At 36.4% G+C, this 27010-nt stretch overlaps 1 protein-coding gene and 1 pseudogene across 2 annotated transcripts; both read right to left on the bottom strand.

Moving 5' to 3' along the window:
• On the bottom strand, window positions 1-2385 carry LOC143620253 (F-box/kelch-repeat protein At3g06240-like; annotated as a pseudogene).
• Window positions 6-26586, bottom strand: LOC143620176 (F-box/kelch-repeat protein At3g23880-like). 2 transcript variants are annotated; one of them, XM_077091915.1, is made up of 2 exons: window positions 25468-26586; window positions 6-46 (listed from the first exon to the last, which is right to left on the bottom strand). In XM_077091915.1, exon 1 carries the CDS (start codon window positions 26409-26411, stop codon window positions 25494-25496), a length of 918 nt encoding a protein of 305 aa, XP_076948030.1. In that variant the 5' UTR covers window positions 26412-26586; the 3' UTR covers window positions 6-46; window positions 25468-25493. The 2 variants fall into 2 exon arrangements, with proteins under 2 accessions (XP_076948030.1, XP_076948029.1); XM_077091914.1 differs by lacking the exon at window positions 6-46 and adding an exon at window positions 24621-25394.
• Between the last annotated feature and the right edge of the window lie 424 nt (window positions 26587-27010).

Raw genomic sequence — 27010 nt, forward strand, 5'->3', positions numbered from 1 at the left:
TCAAAATGAGGCTGACACTTGGTCCTGGATCTTCTTCCCTAGTTGCCTGTAACATTAAATAAGAATTTTCAAATAAACATAAGAATTCATATTTCTCAAAAGCGGAACGCGTTTAGAAACCATAAATCACAAATTCCTCAAAATAATCTTTCAAAAGATTCAAAAGGATATATAGATTCGTACAGGGCCGGCTCTGAATAGACGAAAAAATTTTTGGACCAAAGGCGAACTTTATTTTGGGCCTTAAGTAAAAGAAACATTTTGTTGGGTTAAGCAGTTTGTAAAGATGATTATAAGAACACACGATTACTTTTAAAGCTGTAAACAATTCTGAGAGAAAGATTCACTTCAGGTTCAGGTAAAGTGATAACCGACTAATCACAGATTCTTTAAGATTAATTGCGCAGTAATTACTAAACCTAACAGTTGGGTTGTGAGAACAAACGATACCCTAACCGAATTGTTGACACAACTGAACTCCGGTTTACCCAATTACCAGTTTAAAATATGAAAATCAGTTATAAGCAATGACTAACGATTACTGGTTCAATGACTAAGAGTTAACCCTACATGTGATGAACACAACCAGATAAGTGATGCAAAGTTTGACAATCAAAATCATAAACTGTTTAAACAATCAATTCGTAATGTAAAACAAGATTAAAAATAATCAATCAAGTTTATAATCATTCAAAACATAGAATCTGATCAAAGTTAGTTTACACAAAACCCTAGCCTAAAGTGAATACAATGGTTTAGCCTGACATCGGCATCACGAAGGATTCGCTTATCTGATGAGAGGATGAAAGCATGCGATGAACGGACGAACCGGAGGCTTCGGGATGGTGGAAAATCGTCCCAGGGCTTGTACTTGGTTGAAGGAATGAACCATAGGTCGAATGGGGGCTGAATAACTGATTATATCAAAGTTAGGGTTATTTTTCCCGTCAGGAGGATCTTAGCGCGTCGCTAACATCCCAGGGGTGTGATTTTTGCTCCGCGCTAAAAACTCAAAATTATGATGATCTTAGAGATATGCTGACATCACCATCAGGACCTTTTAGCACCGCGCTAAAAGCGTCTGACAGAATTTTCTTTATTTTCTTCATTTATTTTGCATAGGAAAGCGTGCCGATCATCATGAGTCTTCTATATCTTCGTTCCAAGCCCGTAATTCATCCCGATAAGCATCCTTAACGTCAAGTATCCTGAAACACATAAACACGCTTGAAGTACCAAAGTTCACATAATATTTAAACTAAAATTAAACAAATAATATAATAATATACACGACTTTTGCCCGACCATCAATTTGTACCACAACATGACGTAGCGGCATCAAGCTAAGGCATTTGGTCCGGAAGCTAAAGGACACACCAAGGCGATAATTAGTAACTATGCGATCAAATAAAAAAATAAAATAGGAAATAGATTTCATGCACCTTGGCTGAGGCTCTACTCTTGCATTATAATGTGGAGATACAAGACTCTTCACGAATAAAGGTGCAGCCACACATTCCAAACCTAGACATTCTGAAGCACGGTAAAACCATGACGCATCATCACCCTTGCGCAATCCAAATCTCAAAAAGTGTACAATATCATATTTCATCTCATCATCGTCATCATCCCGAATCTTCACCAGCTCCCACGACTCTTTTACACTGTACTTTTTCAACAACCATACATCATGAGTATAAGAAAATCCAAATATGCACAGGCATTCGTTCATAATTCCTAGGTTGTAACCTATACATCTTTCGTCGGGTAGAGGGATCTCTTTAAATTTCTCTAAAGATAAGTCGTAAGATGCAATAAAATAACGATCATTTTGATCTACTATCATCCAGTGAAGTGCGCCATTGCATAAAACACCAGCCACATCAGAAAAGCTTGTATACTTCTTTCCCCAATATCTCTCCACACATTTGTTTTCAAACTTAACACCTGAAAACATGTTCGATCTTCGCCTTTCCGAGCACCTACAATAACCTTATAATCATCTCTCAATGAATCATAACCAAAACCCCAACATAAGTCTACACCGATGTAAGGGTGACATGGTAGCTGTCTAACCTCTCTAGTCAACGAATTGCCTACTATAAGCTTAGTAATAGAAAATTCAATGCAAACAAGGCCATTGGAAGGACCAAGAAGTTCAGGATTAGTGAAACGAGAATTTTCGAACACACTAAATCTTCTATGACCAAGTTTATTGTTGTGCTGATCTTTGTTATAACAAAGGTTCAGATGACGTTTAACGAAGTGAGGACTTGTGATTAAAGAACGCCATTACTTGCACACGCGCTTGTAACGATTCAGATCTTTGGCATCCAACCGTATCAGTATTTGTTCAACTACATCATTATCAACAACCTCTGCCATTGACCCTAATGTAATTACATAAAAGAAAGGGAAAATTACAGAAATAGACAAGTTTAACCAATAATTTACGAAAATAAACATGTCTATTTAGCCTACATCTCTCCAATCATTGGTTTTTTAACCAATAAACAACTGACACGTCACCGAAGCCGGCTAAGACAGATAAGCCTTGCCTCCACTTTATAGGAACAGAATTTTATAAAAAGTAAACGGGTCCCACCTTTAACCAATAAAAATTGACACGTGTCAAAAGCGGCTAAACTTAACCTACATCTATGGTTATTTAGCCGACATCTCTGACTCTTAGCCGGCTTCGGGATACGTGTCTATTTAGTTAGCCAGCTCCAAATATTCCTTCTTAGCCGGCTCCAACTCGGCTTGTAGGCTAAGGCTTCACTTAGCCGCCTTCAATGTTTTCATTTAGCCGCCCAAATTGAATATTTTACCAACCTTATTAAATATTTAGCCGGCTTCACTTAGCCGTCTTCTTAGCCGGTGTAAATTTAGCCGCCAAAATTGAAATTTTTACCTACTCACTTAATTATTTAGCCGGCTTCGCTTAGCCATCAATTTTTTTTCCTAGCCGACATGTTTTAGCCATCAGCAATAAATACTTAACTACCCAATTTTATTTTTTCACAAACCATTTTTATAAAACTATACAATCATATTCCCTACATCTTATAAAACCATCTTCACCATCTCAAACTTTTTTACCCTTTTATCACAAGATACTCATTTTTTTAAAATATGTTTGTTAACGTCGTCGTTTATAGTGGTGGGAATTGGCACGTTGTTGATCGGGTTATTGAATACCTTCCAGTTGATTGAATGAAACGTGTTTTACAGACAAGTACGAATATTAATTACGATTATTTAATTTCTTTAATTTCAAAAGAGTGTGATATTCAAAATATTACAAGATTATCCTATAAGATGTCTACATTTACCGATCCAATCGATTTAGTGAAATATTGGGATGTAAAGTTTTTTTTAGAAACGGCGTCTAAAAATATATTTGAAATGTTTAAGTTGTTTGTTGTTCAAGAAATCGGTGTTGGTTCATCTATTCAAAACCAATAACGTGTTTCTGTTGGTTTGTCAAAGATAACTGTTTCGAGTGGTTCGTCTAGCCAAAACCTGAAACGTACTTTCAGCAGGTTGAATTGTGGGTAAACAGAAATATGCGGTTTAGATATGTAAAAATGCATAAAGGAGATGTCGGTAATATGGGGTGGACAATTTTACCACCACAATTTTATGATAATTTATTATAACTAGATTCTAAAATGTCAACTATATATTGTTCTGGAAAGAAAGAGTTCTTTCCTGCAGTTTGGGAAATCGATTATGTTCACATTCCGTTGTTTATAGAACAACAAGAATGGTTACTCGTTAGAGTTAATATATGGTCAATGAAAGTAAAGCAGTATTGGTTTCGAGATTTTAGTACTATAATGTATCGTCACAAAATTCACCCAATGTTAGTCAAACTGAAGGTTTATTTTGGGGCTTTCTTGGTTAACCTTCGCTACTGGAGGAGGTCTGGACGGGAAGAAAAACATTTTGGGTTTGAAAGTTCTGACAAATATATGCAGCCCAACCGTGGTCAGGCGGAAAATTCGAGGGTATTTGCTTGTATGTTAATGGAACATTTATGTTTTGAAAAACAGCTTAATTTTGAAGGAGATTTTAAGGAGAAAATGCTTAAATATCGGAGGTTTATGGCAGAAAAAATTTACATTTGGCGTTGTCGACCTACAATCGAGTAGATCGAGTAGATTGTAATCTTTATTAGTATGCTTTGTTATTATTATGTTTCTTAATTTTTATTATTAATGAACATTTCCGTGTATTACTTTTTTGTTAGTATTTTGTTAGTATCTACATACATAAAAATAATTTTAATAAAAATAAACCAAGTTCATTCATTCATAAAAAACTCGGCTAAGTAAAGCCTACAATTTGATCTGAGTAAACGACGACGTTAACAAACATATTTTTTTAAAAAATGAGTATCTTTTGAGAGGGTGAAGATGGTTTTATAAGATGTAGGGAATATGGTTGTATAGTTTATAAAAATGGTTGGTGAAAAATTAAATTTGGGTAGGTAAAGTATTTATTGCTGATGGCTAAAACATGCCGGCTAGGAGAAAAAAAATTGCCGGCTAAGCCAAGCTGGCTAAATAATTGAGTAGGTAAAATATTTAATTTTGGGGGCTACATTTACACCGGCTAAGAAGACGGCTAAGTGAAGCCGGCTAAATATTTAATGGAGTTGGTAAGTTGGTAAAATATTCAATTTTGGCAGCTAAATTTACACCGATTAAGAAGACGGCTATGTGAAGTCGGCTGAATATTTAATAAGGTTGGTAAAATATTCAATTTTGGCGGCTAAAATTAGACGGCTAAATGAAAAAAATTGAAGGCGGCTAAGTGAAGACTTAGCCTACAAGCTGAGTTGGAGCTGGCTAAGAAGGAATATTTGGAGCCGGCTAATTAAATAGACACGTATCCTGAAGCCGGCTAAGAGTCAGAGATGCCGGCTAAATAACCATAGATGTAGGCTAAGTTTAGCATCCTTTTGACACGTGCCGAATTTTTATTGGTTAAAGGTGTGACCCCTTTACTTTTTATAAAATTTCGTGCCCATAAAGTGGAGGCTAAGGCTTAGCCGGCTTAGCCGCCTTCGGTGACATGTCAGTTATTTATTGGTTAAAAAACCAATGATTGGAGAGATGTAGGCTAAATAGACATGTCTATTTTGGTAAATTATTGGTCAAACTTGTCTATTTCTGTAATTTTCTCTAAAAGAAAATAGAGGAACTGCTGATTAGTTTTTGGGTTAAATAATATGAATTACTCAGCCCAGCTACATTAGGCCCAGGTTAGCTTCCTGTTTCAGCCCAATGTATTTTGTTAATTGATATAATAATAATAATGATAATAATAATAATAATAATAATAATAATAATAATAGAGGAGTAACAAAAGAAAAGGTAAAACTAAAACAAGGTTGAAAATTTAATTTGATACGGGAACATAGGTGGCGGCGATGTTACCACATAGGTTCAAAGTTTGTCATAGGGTGCTCCATTCTCTCTTATGAGTTTTTTGTGTTACATGTTCTGTTATATGATTAATATTCATTATGTAATGCCATATAATATATTAAATTATAATATTCATTATGTAATTTATATATATATATATATATGATATTTTTTTATATTTTTAGCTTGTATGTTATACATTATATTAATCTAGTTAATGATAATAACAATATTACAAACATGACAAGATTGATGTTCTCGTTTCCAATTCCAAATTTTACTTTCCAAAATTTCATTTCTCAATCCCTCCTTATGACGTTCACGTAATCTAGTTTCCAATTTTTCTAAACCCCTCTTGTTATTAACTAAGAATTTACCTGGCGCGTTGCGCTGGACAGGTTGGTAAAATTTGGGTAGTGATAAAACTCAATCGTTGTCAGTCTCGAGCGCTGAGATGATAAGTCCACGTGAATTCAGTCGGTTTCTTACGATATCAGAACTAAAACAAAAATGGTGGTTGGTCGGTTTTCGTTACGGTGGTACTGGAACTAAAACAAAAGGCAATGACTTTACGCGAATATGGTCGGTTTCTTTCTCGTTTGTTATGGTACCAGAACTAAAACAAAAAATGAAAAAGAAAATTGGCATCCAGTCGGTTTTTGTTACATTCGTCATGGTACCGGAATTAAAACAAAAAAACCAAATGGCATCAAAACCCTAGCATTGTCAGCCCCGGACGTTGATGCAGTGAGTTTCACGAATTCAGTCTGTTTTCGTTACGTAAAAAAATTGACTTTACATCGGTTCTTGTTTAGTTCGTTATGCTACCAATACTAAAAAAGAAAATCAAAAATGAAGAAAATTGGCATCCTGTCGGTTTTCGTTACGTTCGTTATGGTACCATACTAAAACAAAAAAAACCAAATGGCATCAAAACCCTAGCATTGTCAGCACTGGACGTTGATGCAGTGAGTTTCACAAATTCAGTCTGTTTTCGTACGTAATAAAATTGACTTTAAATCGGTTCTTGTTTCGTTCATTATGCTAGCAATACTAAAAAAGAAAATCAAAATGGTATGGATAAGTTTGATGCTGAAACTTGGTTAGCAGCACCAAACTTCTTATATATATATATATATATATATAGGGGAGAGATATTTTGAGAACTTGATGAGTTGTAAGAACTTTAAGAACTCAATTTTGAACCACACATTTAATTAAATGATTTGAAATATGTGGCTAAGATTAAATTTAATTAAAAAATGAATCAGGAGAGAGAATAAGTATTTTTGATAATTACACAAGTTTAAACGCTAGTTACACATGTGTAAAAAGTCGATTCGGTGTGTAAAAAAATACCGTAATTTTTTGTACATCACTTACACTTACGTATTACACATGTGTAAAAAAAATTCGAAAAAAAAATTGTTACGTTGAGTTCTTTCGAGTTCTTAAAACTCAAAGTGGTTCTTAAAAGAAATCAATCATATATATATATATATATATATATATTGGTAAAAAGATATAGGTGCATTGATGTATTATAATTTATAATTCTAGCTTATACCATTACAAAGAGAAAGCAATCTCTATTATACTATGTATTAAGGGAAGCTTAGGTTGCTATAGAGATTTTAGAAAGGTCTTAGTGAGTTTTTTTTTTCTAATTTTTGAAATCTGTTTTAGTATTTAATATTTGAAAGCAACAACACTAATAAAAATGGAAGTTGTTGTGGTGGTTGTGTAGTATTGTAGTGAATGGTAGGTCATGAGTTCGATTCCCCTCCTAGGCGGTTTTTTAGTTTTTTTTGTTTTTTTAAATATAAATATTTTAAATAAAAATAGATGTTTGTAATTATAGATTTCTTACCAAATCAAGTTATGGAAAAGTAAGGTGGTGTGGTGGTAAAATTATTATAACGTACTATGTTTTATGTGTGCTTGAATCGTGTGACCGGTGCGATTGTTGCAAGGCGGGAGATAGACGATAAGCTTTGGTGTTAAACGTACACCAAATTGCCTAGTTAAACGTAGCACCATAATGAAAGAACTCACCCACTACCTAGCTAAATAGAGAAACAACTATAACAAAGGTACACCGACGTAACCGCCTAGCTAAACAAAGAAACAAATACAACAAATGTCACCGGCGCAATGCGCCAGGATAACACCAAGTTTAAATACAAAGTAGGGTCAAACATATAAAAGGAATAAGAGCATTGCATCCAACCCCTATCCCTAAATTTAAAATTACACTACTTTTTCACTCTCATTTTCAATTAAATAATACTTTTTTATACTTTTATTATTACCATTTCTCTTTCAATCACTCACAGCAACTTTCAAAATATGTTAAAAAACTATAGAGGATGAACAATAGCTATTTAAATATATAGAAAAAAACATTGTGTTTTTTAAAGTATAAAAATTTTTCACTCACAATACTCTAAATCACTATCTATTATAACTGAGTCCTTTTATTTGAAATATAAATAAATCCCACAAAATAGAATTATTAAAACACCCATCACATAGAATGAGAAAGCTCTAAGTGATCTATCAAAGCAATAATCAAGAAAAGCGAACATCCAGGAGGTAAAAAAAAGTAAATAATATGTGAGTAGAAAATAATCTCTCCCTTTAAATCTTTTATTATACCATTACCAGTACAGCACAAGCTAGCTCGAGTTTTGTACGAGCCGGGTTCAAGCTAAATTTTACGGCTTGTTAAGTAAAATTGAGCTGAGCTAGCTCGAGCCAAGTATCACAACTCGTTAAGTAAAATCCAGCCAAGCATAGTTGGCTTAAGCGGAGTTCGAGTCAAGCTCGAGCTGGATATAACTCGGTGCGTTTACAACACTAGCTTTTAGTCACTCTATTACGAATGCCCGCCCTAACAATCAAAAAGCAGCATGTTGTTGTCTAGTCAACATATGGCGACTACTGACGGGTGGTCCATGGGACAACCCTTAAGTGGTTTAAGACCGTTAAATTAATATGTTTAATTGGTTTATCTTGTTGAATTGGATAACTACGTTTACTCGTGTAATGGTAGGTATGAAAAGCTAGATGATGGAATTACGAGAACGTAGGCGAAAACGGTGGCGAAAACGGACTTGGAACGAAGAAAATATCAAGAAAATAAGATGGAAAAGAGTGAAGTCCACCGTAGCTTACGGTGGGAGCTGAAGATTTTAGCTGTCGTAAGGCAGTTTTAAGCTACCGTAGGTTTTTTTTAAGCCACCGTAAGCTACGGTGGCCACCGTAACTTACGGTGGAGGCGACGCTGCAAACGTAACTGCCATCATTTATTTGTATTTGGGACGGCTTTTGGTATTATTATCATATCTTTTGAGCTAGAGACGACCTAGAGGCGATTTTTGGAGACAAGAACATTATTTTGAGTGTGATAATCGTTAAAGACTCGTTTTTGATTCATATGCAAATTATAATCGAAGGAATGATGAACCGAATCATGCTCGGCTAAACTCCTTTATGTTTTCCCTCGGATTGTAAGGTTTATTATGCTTGTTTGGTTGAATGTTTTATCAATTTCTGAGATAATATTTGATCTTATTGATTTCATTATTATGGTGTTTATGTATTGATTGATAGATTATTAATTTATCGATTTTGTGTTCTAAACCGTCAGTTCTTGGTTCTTTAAGTAATTGAGATTAATCAGGAGGGATTTAGGGTTAGATAAATGTAGAGGTAGGGTACCAAAAAGACCCAAATATCCTTAAGTACCACCCGCAGGTCATAGAGAATCCTCTTATAAACCACCCGCGGGACGCATGGATCACTCGCATATCACGAATAAGGAGGAACGCCCTCATAACACACGCGGAAGCACCCTGGCATCCTCAAAAGCCATCCGCAGGACAGGATATCTGTCCGCCTAAATATCCGGAAGACATGCCAGCGGACAGCTGTCATCACTCAAATACTCTCTAGAAGGAGATTCATGATTCTTACTTGGGGAATACGTGACTGAACAACCAATGAATAAAGGACATCTGGCCAGTTTGTTATAACCGTGCACATGGCCAGGGTGCAATCCATCCTATCATTGGGTGACGCGTGTCTAGGTTGTTATACTCATGCACATGGGACGTATAGCTCAACCTATCACAAGAGGACACGCGTCCAGGCAGTTATCAAAGATCTTCTAGAAGAGGACAGCTGGCCCAATCACTTTCCTGCATTCTTCGGCTATAAATACCTTGTCAAACGGTATGAGGTATTCATTCACTCACTTGCATTCTGACTACACTTAGTCTGCTTACTTCAGTACTTTCTTCATTTATGAAGGCTACTGATTCTTATGCTGGAGGGTGGTTACAGGAAGACCCCCCTTCTTGTCCTTCCTGTAACGAGACTCACGGTGTCTGTTTTGCAGGTTTCGGTCATTGGACTTTGGGAAGCTTTACTCATATCTTAGTTGTAATTATCGTACTTTACCCTGTAGACTCATTGAATCCAGGACCCATACCCGGGGATTGGATCCGTGTTTCTTCAATAAACTAATTGGTTTTTGAGTGATCACCTTGCGTTGTAAAATCCAAGTACTTAATCTTCATTTATCGCATTCGTTTACATAAACACGAACTTTACCTATTGTTCATCTCAGTTAAACATTAACCATAACATTCATGGAAATCTGAAACCGAGGGAAGGCATATTTTCGCATATTGATTAAAACTCGTTTATTGCTTAGTTCTTTTTGTTATCAAAGCCAAACAACCAAATCTTTGAATTTACTTTTTGCATTTAGTTTAATTTAGATAAATTTCATAGCTACTCGGTAACGCATTTTTCACAAACTCCCTGTGTTCGATACCCGCTTACCGCTATCTAACTAGTTGTATTCGGTTTATTTTTGAGTGAGTCTTCGACGTCACGTCAACTACAACTTGAAAGGAGTAGACTATTTATATATTGGCATCAGCCTAAATAGTATTCCTAGCCTACGTGACATTAATTCACAGAACCCGAAATTCAAGTAAGCCTTTGCATATAAACACCAAAGAACGTACGTAGTTTGGTCACTCACATTGTTTTTCATTTTTGTTCATCTCATATCGTGCATTACCCACTTAATTATGCCAATTTTACAAAATTTAGCTTAGTTATGAAATCTAATTTCATATTTTCTTTTAACTTTTTCTAAAGATATCTTATGAATAGACATTTGACAAAAGAGTACATCATGATGCATCTTTATTTTAACAAATATCTTAAGTTGGTCAAAACGGGTAACACAGTTTCAAATATAAACCAACCAATTTGATATCACTTTACAAGAAACAATCGTGATCAATCATATGTATCAAAATATATGAATACGAAACTAGCAAACTATCCAATAGTATTACCACACATGCATGCATCATATTCTACTTAATTACCAGCGTTTACTACGAAAGGAACCCATGAGCTCTTCCTCCCTTTCTTACCATCCTCAATCAGCTTTACTGGCGAAGACGCCTCGTCATTGACCGAAGGGTTGGCGTTTGATTGTTTTTCCAAATGGCGTCCACCAAGATTATTTCTTTCTGTCGAAGCTGCAACAGATTCCTTCACAACTTCCTGAATCTTTTCACTTGGTTCACATAGATTCACGGTTTTATTTAGAACTGAAACTGTTTGGTCAATTTCGGATTCTTTAGCAACTTCTGAAACATGCGGGGATACAAGGCTCTGCACAAATATAGGGTCAGCCGTATATTCCCAACATCGATGTTCCAAAGTATGGTAAGGCTCTGCCTCATCAAGAAAGGGAAATCCTAATCTCAAAGGGTGTACAATATCATATTTCTTATCATCATACGGGATTTCTATTAGTTCCCATGACTCTTTTACATGGTACTTTTTCATCAACCATGTATCGCCAGAATATCCAACTACGCACAAACATTCTTTCACAATCCCCATGTGTCTACCCCAAGGACATTTATATCTTGCATCATAATCAGGTTGGGGTGTCTCTTTAAATTCCTCTTTACATAGATCATAAGAAATAATTAACATCTTATTTTGATGTTCTACAATCCAGTGAAGTGCACCATTGTATAAGACACCAACCTCATTAATAAAACAATTATAGTTCTCATCTCCAACATCTCTCCACACATTTGATTTCAAACTCAATATCCGAAAACATGTTTGATTCTCGCCTTTCCAAACCCCAAGAATGACCTTGTAATCATATGTGGATGAATCATAACCAAAACCCCAACATGACGGTACACCGATATACGGGGGATATGTCAGTTGTCTTGTCACACCCCGACCAAAGGCGGCGGAACATGCCGGGGTGCAACGATTGCTCATAAGCGCATGACACTATTTAAAGCGACAATATTTAACAAACTCATTTCATTTCACAACATCGAAAATGTCACATAACCAAATATTCATAACTCAAATACAACAAAATATAACAAAATATAGCAAATCAAATATTGTTCATTTTTGCTAATATCCTAACGGTATTTGTGACGTTTTCTTCACCGAACTCCATAATCAACCTAGATGCAAACCTGTAACATTTCATAAAATAAAGTTTATCAACACAAAGGTTGGTGAGCAATTCATAAGTTTGAACAATAGATACATAGTATGAAAAGCCACAAAACTAGTATACAAAACCATAAATAATAGCTATAAACTTGGATAAATAGTTATCGCTAACAAGTTAGCGACACCCAACTATAAGGGGTTGCCAAATAGTTTAGGATTTTATAGTTATCGTTAATTGCATTACGTTAACGACACCTTGCCATGAGGGGTTGCCAAATGGTCTAGGATTTATAGTTCCACCATCCAAAAGCGATAAACACATAGTCAAATAAGCATAGAACACCAAATCGAGCAATTATTCAAGTAAGGTATACAACAACGTTTGTGGTTTAAGACCCAAGTATAAAACATTTAGTTTAGATAAGTTGAAATGTCACCCCCAAAATAAAATATAGAAAACGGGGTATGAAGTTACTCACGTTCAAGTAATAAACTTGAAAGATTGATTATTTGGAGATTTGCCGGAACGACGAGTTTAACGTATGAAGCCTAAATAAAAGAAAGTCTTGGATTTAGAAAGGTTGTCTTGAAGATCTTTAAATAAAATAATTGTTGCAAAAACTAATCAATTAAAGTTCAAGGTTTAAAATGTAACTATTTAAGAATTAATAATAATAACCCTTTTAAAAAATGTAAGTTTGCTCAAAACCGGGTTAAAGTATCTAACCTTAATATTTACTTAACCAATGTTAAGTAATAAGGTGGGGAAAATGCTAAAATGCAAGTTCCATTAGGCTAAAGATACTAAAACGGGTTTTTAATGAGTGTTCGGGTTGTCGGTTCGGGTCTTGACAAATGGTCAAACCCAAAGTCAACTTTCCAAAATATTAATTGTTATGAGATAACTCATTAAAACATACTAACACTTAACCAAGTATGTAGATCTATTGTTTAGAACTAACAACGCACGTTAAGCGAGTGTTCGGTTTTGTCGGTCCAAACTATGTTATAAGATCAAGTTGGATCCAACTATTCCAAGTACTTAAGAAAATAATTAAAATCAGTTTGTAAACTATTTTTTTAAAGAAATATACAAGTCTTGATAGCTAAAAACACACTTGTGTGTCTTAAGCGAGTAAAAGTCGGTGTAGTTCGGTTTGGTTCGGTCTCCATCTCACAAATAGTTCATAGATGGTTTCTACGTGCCCAAATATCATAGAACTTGTATATTGGTTTATAAATGAAGAAAACTTAAATTTTACAACAAAAAAAAGTTAACTACAAGTCTTTTAAGCAAAAGTTTCGGTTTAGTTCGGTTTCCATCTCCCAACGAGTTCATAGATGGATTCCATATGCTTAATATCAAAGAACTTGTAAAAATGATTTTTGAAACTCAAATCTAGCATTAAAAATGTTTAAACAACTATTTTAACAAAACTAGTAAACAAAAGTTTGGTTTCCGATTTGGACTAGTTTCGGTTAAACCGAGGTTAGTCTTATACAAACCCACACCATAGAACTTGTAAATAAGATGAACAAACTAAAGGGTTAGAAGTTAGTCATAAGTGATATGTATAATAAGTTATGTGTGTGTAAATATATATCAAGAACACGAAGTCCTCCATGAAGCCTTGCCTTATGACATTCGAAACTTAACCAACCAGAGTCGGTGAAGTAACAAATAAAGGAAACAAGGGGTGTGTATTATATATATGTTGTACCACCATATTCAAGAGTTAGTAATGTTAGATGAACAAGTTAGAATGGAAGACTATAGTTAGTTTGACTTGAGAAGTCAAAACTTCAAGAATACATAAGAAATAACAACCTTGAATCTATGGAGTTTTGAGAGAGTTTTTGGAGATGTAGCAAGAGTAAAATGAAGAAGATGGGTGTGTATATATAGGGAAGGAGTGAAGGGTTGGGTATAAAGATTCTTTTATGGTTTACATAAAAATGGGTATGTTTAAATGGTCAAACAATGCATAATATAAAAAAAAACAATATTTTATTTATTTTATATATTTTAAATGACAAGATCCAATATTTTATATATTTGAAATGTTCGGGTTACAAACGGGTCGGGTTTACATAACAAAAGTGACCCGAAATTGACGAATGTCACAGTATTCCCTACTTTAGGAAATTTCGTCCCGAAAAAGATGAAGACGACGATGCAAACAAATGTGGATACTTCTCTTTCATTGCGTCTTCTCGCTCCCAAGTAAACTCCGCGCCACGCCGTGATTCCCAACGAACCTTTACTAACCGAATACGACTACGCTTGGTTTTTTTCTCGTTGCGATCCATAATCTCAACGGGTCGTTCAACCATAATCATAGACTCATCAACATGAACTTCATCGAGGGGTATATGAAGATTACCCTCGGCTAGGCACTTTTTGAGATTCGAAACATGAAATGTCGGATGAACACCGGCAAGTTCTTGCGGTAGTTCAAGTCGATACGCTACTTTCCCAACACGTTCAAGAATTTTAAAAGGACCAACGAAACGAGGAGCTAGTTTACCCTTCTTTCCAAAACAGACTACCCCCTTCCAAGGAGATACTTTTAGAAGGACAAGATCGTCAACATTAAATTCGATCGGTTTTCTCCGTTTGTCGGCGTAACTCTTTTGACGATTTCTAGCGGTTATGAGATTTTTACGGATTTGATCAATGACGTCGGTGGCTTCTTGGACCATTTCGGGTCCCGTGATTTGAGCTTCACCGATTTCGTTCCAACAAATCCGGGAACGACATTTACGACCGTAAAGAGCTTGAAAAGGAGCCACATCAATGCTAGAGTGGTAGCTATTGTTGTAAGAGAACTCGATGAACGGAAGATGAGAATCCCAATTCCCACCGAAATCAAGAACACATGCTCGTAGCATATCCTCGAGTGTTTGGATTGTACGTTCGGATTGACCGTCCGTTTGAGGATGATAAGCGGTGCTAAGTTCGAGACGTGTTCCCAAAGCTTCTTGAAGTGAACGCCAAAAATGAGAGGTAAAACGGGCATCGCGGTTGGAGATGATAGACAATGGCAAACCGTGTCGGCACACGATTTCCCAAACATAGATTTGAGCAAGCTGCTCGACAGAATACTTCTCGCGGATCGGAATGAAATGAGCAGATTTGGTTAATCGATCGATGATCACCCAAATGCTATTGTTGCCTTTTTTGGGTTTTGGGTAATTTGGTGATAAAGTCCATAGCAATGTCTTCCCATTTCCAAACGGGAATCGGTGGTTGCTCGAGTAGACCAAAAGGTCTTTGATGTTCGGCTTTGACTTTCGAGCAAGTAAGACATTTAGATACAAACAACGCTACGTCCTTTTTCATACCCGGCCACCAAAAGGTAGCACGAAGATCGAAGTACATCTTATCCGCACCGGGATGAACGGAATAGTGCGAATTATGAGCTTCGTCGAGAATACAAGTACGAAGGTCATCGCGATCGGGAACCCACAAACGATTGAGAAAATACAAAAGACCATCGGGTTTGGTTTCGAGTTGAAGTTCGGCTCCACATGACATTTCGTCATACATGTTACCTTCTTCAACGGAGGTGCGTTGAGCTTGAAAGATACGAATTTGAAGATCGGTTTGAACAATGACGCTTAGAAGCAGAACAGATTTAACATTAACCTTTCGACTTAGGGCGTCGGCGACAACATTCGCTTTACCGGGGTGGTAGCGAATCTCGCAGTCGTAATCACTAAGTAATTCGGCCCATCGTCGTTGTCTCATGTTGAGATCTTTTTGGTCAAAAATGTGTTGAAGGATTTTATGATCGGTAAAAACCACACATTTTGTTCCATAAAGGTAATGTCTCCATATTTTGAGAGCGAAAATGACGGCACCAAGTTCAAGATCGTGAGTCGTATAGTTCTTCTCGTTGACCTTAAGTTGCCTTGATGCGTATGCAATGACTTGACCTCGTTGCATGAGAACACAACCAAGTCCTTGATGGGATGCATCACAAAATACAACAAAATCGTCGTTTCCATCGGGAAGAGTTAGAATAGGAGCATTGCAAAGCATGTCCTTGAGAGTACAAAAGGCTTCCTCTTGCTTCGAACCCCAATCGAAGGGTTGTCCCTTATGGGTGAGAGAGGTAAGAGGCAAAGAGATCTTGGAAAAATTCCGAATGAAACGCCGATAATATCCGGCCAAACCGAGGAAGGATCGAATTTCCGTGGGAGTCGTTGGAGTTTTCCAATCCTTAACAGCCTCAATTTTAGCGGGATCAACATGAATACCTTTGTCGTTTACGATATGTCCCAAAAATTGAACTTCCTCGAGCCAAAATTCACATTTGGAGAATTTGGCATAGAGTTGTTCGTTTCTAAGGAGCTCGAGAATGGGACGCAAATGATGTTCATGTTCGGCTTTGGATTTAGAGAAGATAAGGATGTCATCAATAAAGACAATAACGAATTTATCAAGGAATGGTTTACAAACGCGGTTCATGAGGTCCATAAACACCGCGGGTGCATTTGTTAACCCGAAGGGCATAACCAAAAATTCGAAATGTCCATATCGAGTACGGAAAGCGGTTTTTGGAATGTCTACTTCGCGAACACGCAATTGATGATAACCCGATCGAAGATCAATTTTGGAGAAACAAGTTGCGCCTTGAAGTTGGTCGAATAATTCGTCGATACGTGGCAATGGATAACGATTTTTAATAGTAATTTTGTTGAGTTCTCGATAATCGATGCACATACGAAACGAACCATCCTTCTTTTTCACGAAGAGAACATGAGCGCCCCAAGGAGAAGAGCTTGGATGAATGAAGCCTTTATCGGAAAGTTCTTCGAGTTGGTTTGATAGTTCTTGCATTTCCGACGGGGATAGACGATAAGGAGTCTTGGCCACAGGCATCGCGCCGGGCACAAGATCTATTTGGAATTCAATCGGACGAACGCGAGGAAGACCGGTAACATCATCGGGAAAGACATCAAGGAAATCATGAACAATAGGAATATCTTGGATCTTCCTTTCCTTTTTGTCTTTTGTCACCTAGAGAGCTAAAAACGGAACGTACTTTTGGCGTAAGTACTTTTGCGATTGATCACACGACATGAGATTTAGCCTTCAAGACGTTGTGTTTCCAAAGACCTTAAGAACCTTGCCGTTGACAAGCGGAATGCGAATGAATTTATCAAAACAAACGACTTCGGCACGGTGCAAAGACAACCAATCCATGCCTACTATGACATCGAAGCTACCCATTTGCATCGGGATGAGATCGATGGAGAATTTATGCTTAGAAAGAATAAGAGAGCAATCGCGGATGACAGAATTGATGGTAATAGAATTGCCATTGGCGACTTCAACAGAGAACGGTTGGGAAAGCTTAGTTCGAGGCATCGCAAGTTTCGACTCAAATTTCAAAGAAATAAAACTTCTATCGGCACCGGTATCAAATAAAATAGAAGCCAAATGATAGTTCACCAAAAACATACCGTTCACAACATCGTTTGCCACTTGAGCTTGATTTGCATTCATCATAAACGCCCGCCCTTGATTACCATAGTTGACTTGATGTGCTTGTTGTGGAGGTGGAGGTGGTGCTTGGATTGTTTGGATGGGTTGGATGAGTGGTGCATTGAGTTGGGGAATTTGGGGTTGGTAAGTTTGAACTTGGGAAGCTTGTGTTTGGTAGTATGGTTTGGTTACGGTTTGAGCTTGGTTGGCAAAAGCTAAACGTGGGCAATTTTGGCGGAAATGGTTGGGATCACCACAATTAAAGCAAGCTCGGGGTTGTTGGGGTTGGTTTGATGGGTATGGTGCATAGCGGTTTTGGGCATTTTGGGGAAAGTTTCTTGGTTGGGTTGGTGGGTTAGGTTGGTTGGGCTGGTTTCGTTGGGTGGATCGGCATGTGTTGGAGAAGTGACCAAATCGGTTACAAATTGTACAATGGCGACACGGCGAGTTCGTTGGGTGGTGAAGTTGGTAAGTGTTACATAGTGTGGAGTTACCAATATAGGGTTTTCGGTTTTGGGGAAAAGTTTGGGCTTGTTGTTGTGGTTGAGGTTGGGTGACGGCAAAGTTTCGGTAATTAGTCTTGGGTTTCTTGTTGTTGTTGTTGTTGTGTCGGGAGGAGTTGGAGTAGTTTATAGCTTGTGGTGCGAGTTCAATCTTGGCTTGGGGAGCGGGTTCGGTTTTGGCTTTCTTGATTGTTTTCTTGAGGGTTAGGGTACCCTCCTTCACGTGATTTTCCGATAGCCAACCGGCTAACGTGATGGATTCCTCAAGGTTCGCGGGTTTGCTACTCATGACTGAGTCCCGGATTTTCATCGGTAAACCCCCAATATATTTGTCAATTTCACGTTCGGTTGGGGTGACCAAGTGAGGTACAAGAACGCTTAGCTCGTGGAAACAAAGCGAGTAAGCGGAGTTATCACCACCTTCTTGTTTTAGGTCCCAAAATTCTACCTCAAGCTTTTGGAGCTCGTGTTTAGAACAGAATTTCTTCTTCATCAGCACCTTGAGCTCGGCCCATGGAAGAGCCATGGCCACATCCATACCTTGGAGGTGCATGACACTACCCCACCATGTTAGGGCGGTTCCCCTAAACATGCTTGAAGCGAAATTTGTCTTTTTCGCTTCGGGGCATTCGCTGTGTAAAACCACATTCTCCACAGATTCGAACCACTGCAACAATGTAGTCGCACAGTTGGTTCCATAGAATTCGGACGGGTTGGCACTAGTAAATTGTTTAAGCAGGTAGGATGCGGGTTTGGGCTCAATAGGTGCAACAACGGGTGCGGGTTGGTTTGCTTGTATTTGGGTTATTAGTTCGGGAATCACGGCGGCCATTTGCTTGGCGATGATGGCGGCCATACGTCGAGTGGAGTTCTTGCGCGGTTGGCGTCTTAGCGGAGGCATGCTAAAAAATTATAAAGAAAATGGGATAAGTTTTTGGGTAAAAAGGAAATGAATATAAAGGTGTATAAAATAAAATAAGATTTCGATTTTTGATTTGTGAATCCTAGAGTTAGTATGGAGAAGATGTTATAAAATATAAAACTTTGTTTGTAAATAACAAAACCGAAAACAATAGGAAATGGTTTTTTTTTTTTTTTTTTGAGAATTTAAAGCTTAAAAATTTGAGATTTTGAGATTTATAGAGTTGGAAAAAATCGTGCATGAACCACCATGACTTGATATTTCAACACTAAAAAGTTTTATAAAACAACATGTTGGAGTATAAACATGTGTACGAACCACCGAAACTTTTTCATGTTTTCGACTCAAATAACGATAATAACCCAATAAATCGAGATACAACGTCATGTCAAAACACTAGTCCATGAAATCACCGTAGTTCTATTGTTTTAACACCGAAAATTAGGATGGCGACCGGAACGCTCGCATTCGACTACTTAAAGTATTGACATTTATAACACGATTTATGGCCTAGAAAACGAGCATTATAACTCAACCATCCCAGGTAAGTAAATCACCTTCGATTCTTTGAATCTTTTTGTCAAACGGTCATTTTATAATTTCTCGTTTCCTATGATGGCTACAAACCTGAAATAAACGCAACCTTTAAGGGATTTGAAACAACAGGATCCAAGTTAATCTTGTAATCCATAAAACACAATGAAAATCTGCTTTTTGCGTTTTAAGGTAAGGATACCTTGGAAATACTATGAAAGTGTGTGTATGTGATCATTTAGGATATTGGTGAATTTTAAACAAGTTAATAAATAAACATGCGATATGAACAATTAGATAGAGTAAACACGTATGAACACACGTATAGGATCCTAAGCATAACAATTCTAGGTCGTTACGTCTAACCACCTATCTTAATTGTCATGGCTCTGATACCAATCTGTCACACCCCGACCAAAGGCGGCGGAACATGCCGGGGTGCAACGATTGCTCATAAGCGCATGACACTATTTAAAGCGACAATATTTAACAAACTCATTTCATTTCACAACATCGAAAATGTCACATAACCAAATATTCATAACTCAAATACAACAAAATATAACAAAATATAGCAAATCAAATATTGTTCATTTTTGCTAATATCCTAACGGTATTTGTGACGTTTTCTTCACCGAACTCCATAATCAACCTAGATGCAAACCTGTAACATTTCATAAAATAAAGTTTATCAACACAAAGGTTGGTGAGCAATTCATAAGTTTGAACAGTAGATATATAGTATGAAAAGCCACAAAACTAGTATACAAAACCATAAATAATAGCTATAAACTTGGATAAATAGTTATCGCTAACAAGTTAGCGACACCCAACTATAAGGGGTTGCCAAATAGTTTAGGATTTTATAGTTATCGTTAATTGCATTACGTTAACGACACCTTGCCATGAGGGGTTGCCAAATGGTCTAGGATTTATAGTTCCACCATCCAAAAGCGATAAACACATAGTCAAATAAGCATAGAACACCAAATCGAGCAATTATTCAAGTAAGGTATACAACAACGTTTGTGGTTTAAGACCCAAGTATAAAACATTTAGTTTAGATAAGTTGAAATGTCACCCCCAAAATAAAAGATAGAAAACGGGGTATGAAGTTACTCACGTTCAAGTAATAAACTTGAAAGATTGATTATTTGGAGATTTGCCGGAACGGCGAGTTTAACGTATGAAGCCTAAATAAAAGAAAGTCTTGGATTTAGAAAGGTTGTCTTGAAGATCTGTAAATAAAATAATTGTTGCAAAAACTAATCAATTAAAGTTCAAGGTTTAAAATGTAACTATTTAAGAATTTATAATAATAACCCTTTTAAAAAATGTAAGTTTGCTCAAAACCGGGTTAAAGTATCTAACATTAATATTTACTTAACCAATGTTAAGTAATAAGGTGGGGAAAATGCTAAAATGCAAGTTCCATTAGGCTAAAGATACTAAAACGGGGTTTTTAATGAGTGTTCGGGTTGTCGGTTCGGGTCTTGACAAATGGTCAAACCCAAAGTCAACTTTCCAAAATATTAATTGTTATGAGATAACTCATTAAAACATACTAACATGTAAGGCCCCGTTACCGGTAGCCCTACTTTCGTGTTGGATTTACTCATAAACGCAGTTCTAAATATCATAGTTAATTAAAACGTTTGCGGAATATAAAAGCTTTCATAAAACATTTCATAACAAAACACGTCTTGACTTAAAACATCATTTTGTCTTTCAAAATAAACGAAACATTAAACTTAAACGTCTTGAGTCTTCCGATGCCAGCCTCTTATTCAGTGCCACGTGTCTCCTCAAGCGAGCTGCCTCATCCTACTCACCTGCGTGCATACTAAAAGTTAGCTACGCTGAGTGAGTTCTAGTTAATCATACACTATACAATACACATAAACTTATATTCTTTCATTCATACTTTCACACTTTCATACTTTCTTTTGTATTAACTTACTTTCATATCTTACGTTATAAAGAGCATTACGCCCTACATTCCTCGAGTATTATTAGGGCTCGGTACCCTCCTTCCTCGAGTATTATTAGGGCTCGGTACCCTCTTTCCTCGAGTATTATTAGGGCTTGGTACCCTCTTTCCTCGAATATTAGTAGGGTTCGGTTCCCTAGTTCTCGAATATTAGTAGGGTTCGATTCCCTCTTCGTTACCATACAACCATACATCATACCTCGAGTATTATTAGGGCTCGGTACCCTCTTTCCTCGAGTATTATTAGGGCTCGGTACCCTCTTTCCTCGAATATTAGTAGGGTTCGGTTCCCTAATTCTCGAATATTAGTAGGGTTCGATTCCCTCTTCGTTACCATACAACCATACATCATACCTCGAGTATTATTAGGGCTCGGTACCCTTTTCGTAACCATACAACCATCCTTTCCTTCTTTTATTAACTTATCACGATCATACACATAAGCATACATATCTTACTTACCTTATATATAGCGTTACAACCTGACAGTACGTGCAATATCCGAAGATCGTTCACGTACCATCAAGCAATCATTCATACATTTCACATTATTCACATAAGGCATACTTATCTCTTAGGATAAGCGTATTAACAAACATATTGAGTATGCACACAGCCCCGAAAACATAACACATAAATAGGGCTAGAAACTCACCTGAATCCTGTTACGCTCTCCGTTAATAGTTATTCCCTTCTTGAGCTGTGCACGGCTAACTGTATAATATTTACACGTATCAATTAACTACTACTACTCATGTTGCATTTCTATCTTTATATGACCCACAACGAACGGGGGTCCGGGGGCAGCGCCCCTGGCAGCGGGGTCTAGGGGCGGCAGCCCCTAGCAGGGTCCAAGGGACAGAGCCCCTGGCTGGGGTCGTATGTGGCGGCCGTATGTGGCGGTGTGTGTTTAATCACAACTAATCGTTTACTCTCTCTCGGATCTTGCTCGTTTCTCTCCCTCGGCCGCCGGCCGTATGTGGCGGTGTGTGGTGTGTGTGTGTTTTGGAGTGTGTTAGAGAATAAGATGGAAATGAATGATGGTTTAGGGTTTAAGGTTGGTTAGGGGATATTTGTATCCCTTAAAGCCCATGGACCTAAGGCCCATTCTCATTTAACACATCTTAATTAATCTAAGTCCATGATCCGTTCTTTACTCGACATTAATTAATAACGCGAAATCACTAAACGTAACTTTCTTTATTTAACATTATAAATTTTAGGATGTTACATAACACTTAACCAAGTATGTAGATCTATTGTTTAGAACTAACAACGCACGTTAAGCGAGTGTTCGGTTTTGTCGGTCCAAACTATGTTATGAGATCAAGTTGGATCCAACTATTCCAAGTACTTAAGAAAATAATTAAAATCAGTTTGTAAACTATTTTTTTAAAGAAATATACAAGTCTTGATAGCTAAAAACACACTTGTGTGTCTTAAGCGAGTAAAAGTCGGTGTAGTTCGGTTTGGTTCGGTCTCCATCTCACAAATAGTTCATAGATGGTTTCTACATGCCCAAATATCATAGAACTTGTATATTGGTTTATAAATGAAGAAAACTTAAATTTTACAACAAAAAAAAGTTAACTACAAGTCTTTTAAGCAAAAGTTTCGGTTTAGTTCGGTTTCCATCTCCCAACGAGTTCATAGATGGATTCCATATGCTTAATATCAAAGAACTTGTAAAAATGATTTTTGAAACTCAAATCTAGCAATAAACATGTTTAAACAACTATTTTAACAAAACTAGTAAACAAAAGTTTGGTTTCCGATTTGGACTAGTTTCGGTTAAACCGAGGTTAGTCTTATACAAACCCACACCATGGAACTTGTAAATAAGATGAACAAACTAAAGGGTTAGAAGTTAGTCATAAGTGATATGTATAATAAGTTATGTGTGTGTAAATATATATCAAGAACACGAAGTCCTCCATGAAGCCTTGCCTTATGACATTAGAAACTTAACCAACCAGAGTCGGTGAAGTAACAAATAAAGGAAACAAGGGGTGTGTATTATATATATGTGTACCACCATATTCAAGAGTTAGTAATGTTAGATGAACAAGTTAGAATGAAAGACTATAGTTAGTTTGACTTGAGAAGTCAAAACTTCAAGAATACATAAGAAATAACAACCTTGAATCTATGGAGTTTTGAGAGAGTTTTTGGAGATGTAGCAAGAGTAAAATGAAGAAGATGGGTGTGTATATATAGGGAAGGAGTGAAGGGTTGGGTATAAAGATTCTTTTATGGTTTGCATAAAAATGGGTATGTTTAAATGGTCAAACAATGCATAATATAAAAAAAAACAATATTTTATATATTTTATATATTTTAAATGACAAGATCCAATATTTTATATATTTGAAATGTTCGGGTTACAAACGGGTCGGGTTTACATAACAAAAGTGACCCGAAATTGACGAATGTCACATGTCTTACCTCTCTAGTTAACGGATTGACTAATATAAGCTTAAAATTAATATCATGGAAGATGCAAACATGTAAGTCTTAAAATAATAAAATTTCATATAAACGAGCGAAGGTGTGTGTGAGCTACTTTAGATTGGTTGGCTACAAATTGAATCACGAGGTTGAGCCTAAAAATAAGTTAGTTCAATAAACGAGTCGGCCCAAACTTCACTTATCGAGTTCAAGTAGGCTCACCAACTTAAACAAGCATGTTATTTTTTTAATTTCTACTTTAGTATATTAAATGATTATATAAAATAATTTGTGTGTGTGTGTAAATAGCTATATAGGTATATAAAATTTAATAATTAAATAATAAACGTGATAAGCTCGAGTCTGAGAAACCAATGGCAAGCAAAGCTCGGGCTCTAGATATAACGCTCGAAATAAACCGAGTTCACGCTCAAGGCTTAATAACTTAAACAAGCCATGGCCCGAACTTAAGTTTGACTCGGCTCGTTTGTATCAGTAGTTGGAAGTACATTATGAAGCTTCTTTCCCACAATAATTCTAACCATACCAAGATTCTCAAATGATATCAAATGTTGTTTTCACCTAGAAAAGCCTATTTAAGATGGAATTGAAAAAGATAAAAATTTCAATCAGTAAAGCATAAAACTAATTAAGTTTATAAGAAATTAACAAAAAGGTATAGCACAAAATCATTAATCATTAACAAACAAAAACATATAGGCCCAAATTCATTATTTCCAATCATCTTTATCACTTCAAAAATTTCCAGCCCAAATGTCAAAAACCGAAAAACCCAAACCCAATATAAAGAAACAAAAACCCAAAAAGCCGAAACACAATTCTTGTTTGTTGTTCGATTTGAGCACAAAACTGGCCCATTCACACCACTCGGAAACAGGCATTTCCTACTCGTTTTCAACATAACCAAATTAGTAACTAATCTAAAGGCCACAAATGACTTATGGAAAGTCATCTCACCAATGGAATGAACTGAATAACAACACAATATACACCGCACCGCACACAGTTATAGTGATTAGTGACTGCAAGCCAGACACCATAGGCTTGTCACAAAATCAACCAGTAGACATGCTAAATGTAACAAGATGTATATGTTAATTGCTAATATATATAAGCAGCTTTTTATGCACACTGCTCCATATAAATTTAATAATTATCAAGAAGTCAACATAAACTGAAAATTTAAGGTCAAAACTAAAATAAGATAGAAGTATGACAACCATTTTTTTTCTTCATCAAAGACTAAAGACATAGCAAAACAGAAGCACAAAAGTAAAAACAATCACTTTTTTCATCAAAATGCGGCTGGCACTTGGTCCTGGATCTTCCCTCGTTGCCTGTAACATTAAATAAGGAAGTGAGTAAAAGCCGAACATCATTTACAAGAATTTTCAAATGAATATAAGAAACCATAAAGCACAAATTCCTGAAAATAATCTTTCAAAAGATGCAAAAGGATATATAGATTGGTACCACAACATGACGTAGCGGCATCAAACTAAGGCATTTGGTCCGGAAGCTGAAGGACACACCAAGACGATAACTAGTAACTATGTGATCAAAGAAAAAATAAAATGTGAAATAGATTCCACCTTAAGGCTGAGGCTCTACTCTTGCATTATAATGTGGAGATACAAGACTCCACAAATAAAGGTGCAGCCATACATTCCGAACACGGACATTCTGAAGCACGGTAAAACCATGACGCTTTGTCACCCTTGCGCAATCCAAATCTCAAAAAGTGTACAGTATCATATTCCATCTCATCATCATCCCGAATCTTCATCAGCTCCCATGACTCTTTTACACTGTACTTTTTCAACAACCATACATCGTCAGCATAAAAATGTCCAAATACGCACAGGCATTCTTTCATAATTCCTAGGTTGTAACCTATATAAATTTTGACGGGTAGAGGGATCTCTTTAAATTTCTCTAAAGATAAGTCGTAAGATGCAATAGAATAACGATCATTTTGATCCGCTATCATCCAGTAAAGTGCGCCATTGCATAAAACACCAGCCGCATTAGAAAAGCTTGTATACTTCTTTTCCCCAATATCTCTCCACACATTTGATTTTAAACTCAACACACTAAAACATGTTTGACCTTCGCCTTTCTGGACCCCTACAATAACCTTATAATCATCTCTGGATGAATCATAACCAAAACCCCAACATACGTCTAAGCTGATCATGTAAGGGCGATGTGGTAGTTGTCTAATCTCTCTAGTCAACGGATTGCCTACTATATGCTTAGTAATAGAAACTTCAATACAAACAAGGCCATTGGAAGAACCAAGAAGAACAGGAATAGTGATCAAATAAGGATTTTCGAACACACTAACTCTTCTATGACCAAGTTTATTGTTGTGCTGATCTTTGTTATAACTAAGGTTCAGATGACGTTTAACGAAGCGAGGACATGTGATTAAAGAACGCCATGACTTGCACACGCGCTTGTAACGATTCAGATCCGTAGCATCCAACCATATCAGTATCTGTTCAACTACATCATTATCAACAACCTCTGCCATTGAAAGTACTTGAAACCCTGACAGAAATTGTTGGCGTGGTAAGGTAATGGTTCTCAATCAATGAGTTAATCATATCCTTAAGTATGAACTAATTTTGCTGATTTTTTGGATCTGGATATAATATGAGCAATCATCTCCCGCATATTTTTCTCTTATCATCTGGATTCCGTTTAAATATTTAAATTTAAACATGTGTTCATGTTGATTTATTTAATAAACAAAATGGCATTAACAATTCTTTTTTGTTGATTTAACTACATACACAAACATAAATACATGTCTCGTTCGTTCATTTATATTTGTGAACGTCCCTTTACGCTAGTTCATTAACATCTGTTTTATCTTTACTTAATTTCAGGCTCAATAATAATTTTGGTAAAAGAAGTTATACTCGCTTCGATAAATCGGTTCCTGGATGTCTAGAACCAAAAACTTCGCTTAGAAAAAAAAATCAAAAACGTTGGTTATTCGGTTTCTTTGGTTCAATTATGTCAGTTTTTTGGTTATAATTTGGTTAATCAATTTTATGCTCAGCTTAATTTACTTTTATTAAAGGAACTATGTTATATATTCTCTTTAGCTAACAAATTTGGGTGTAA

This window comes from Bidens hawaiensis, unplaced genomic scaffold (genome assembly GCF_021521415.1).
Source record: "Bidens hawaiensis isolate Kalapana, Puna unplaced genomic scaffold, B.hawaiensis_p1.1 tig00002553_1, whole genome shotgun sequence".
NCBI lineage: Eukaryota > Viridiplantae > Streptophyta > Magnoliopsida > Asterales > Asteraceae > Bidens > Bidens hawaiensis.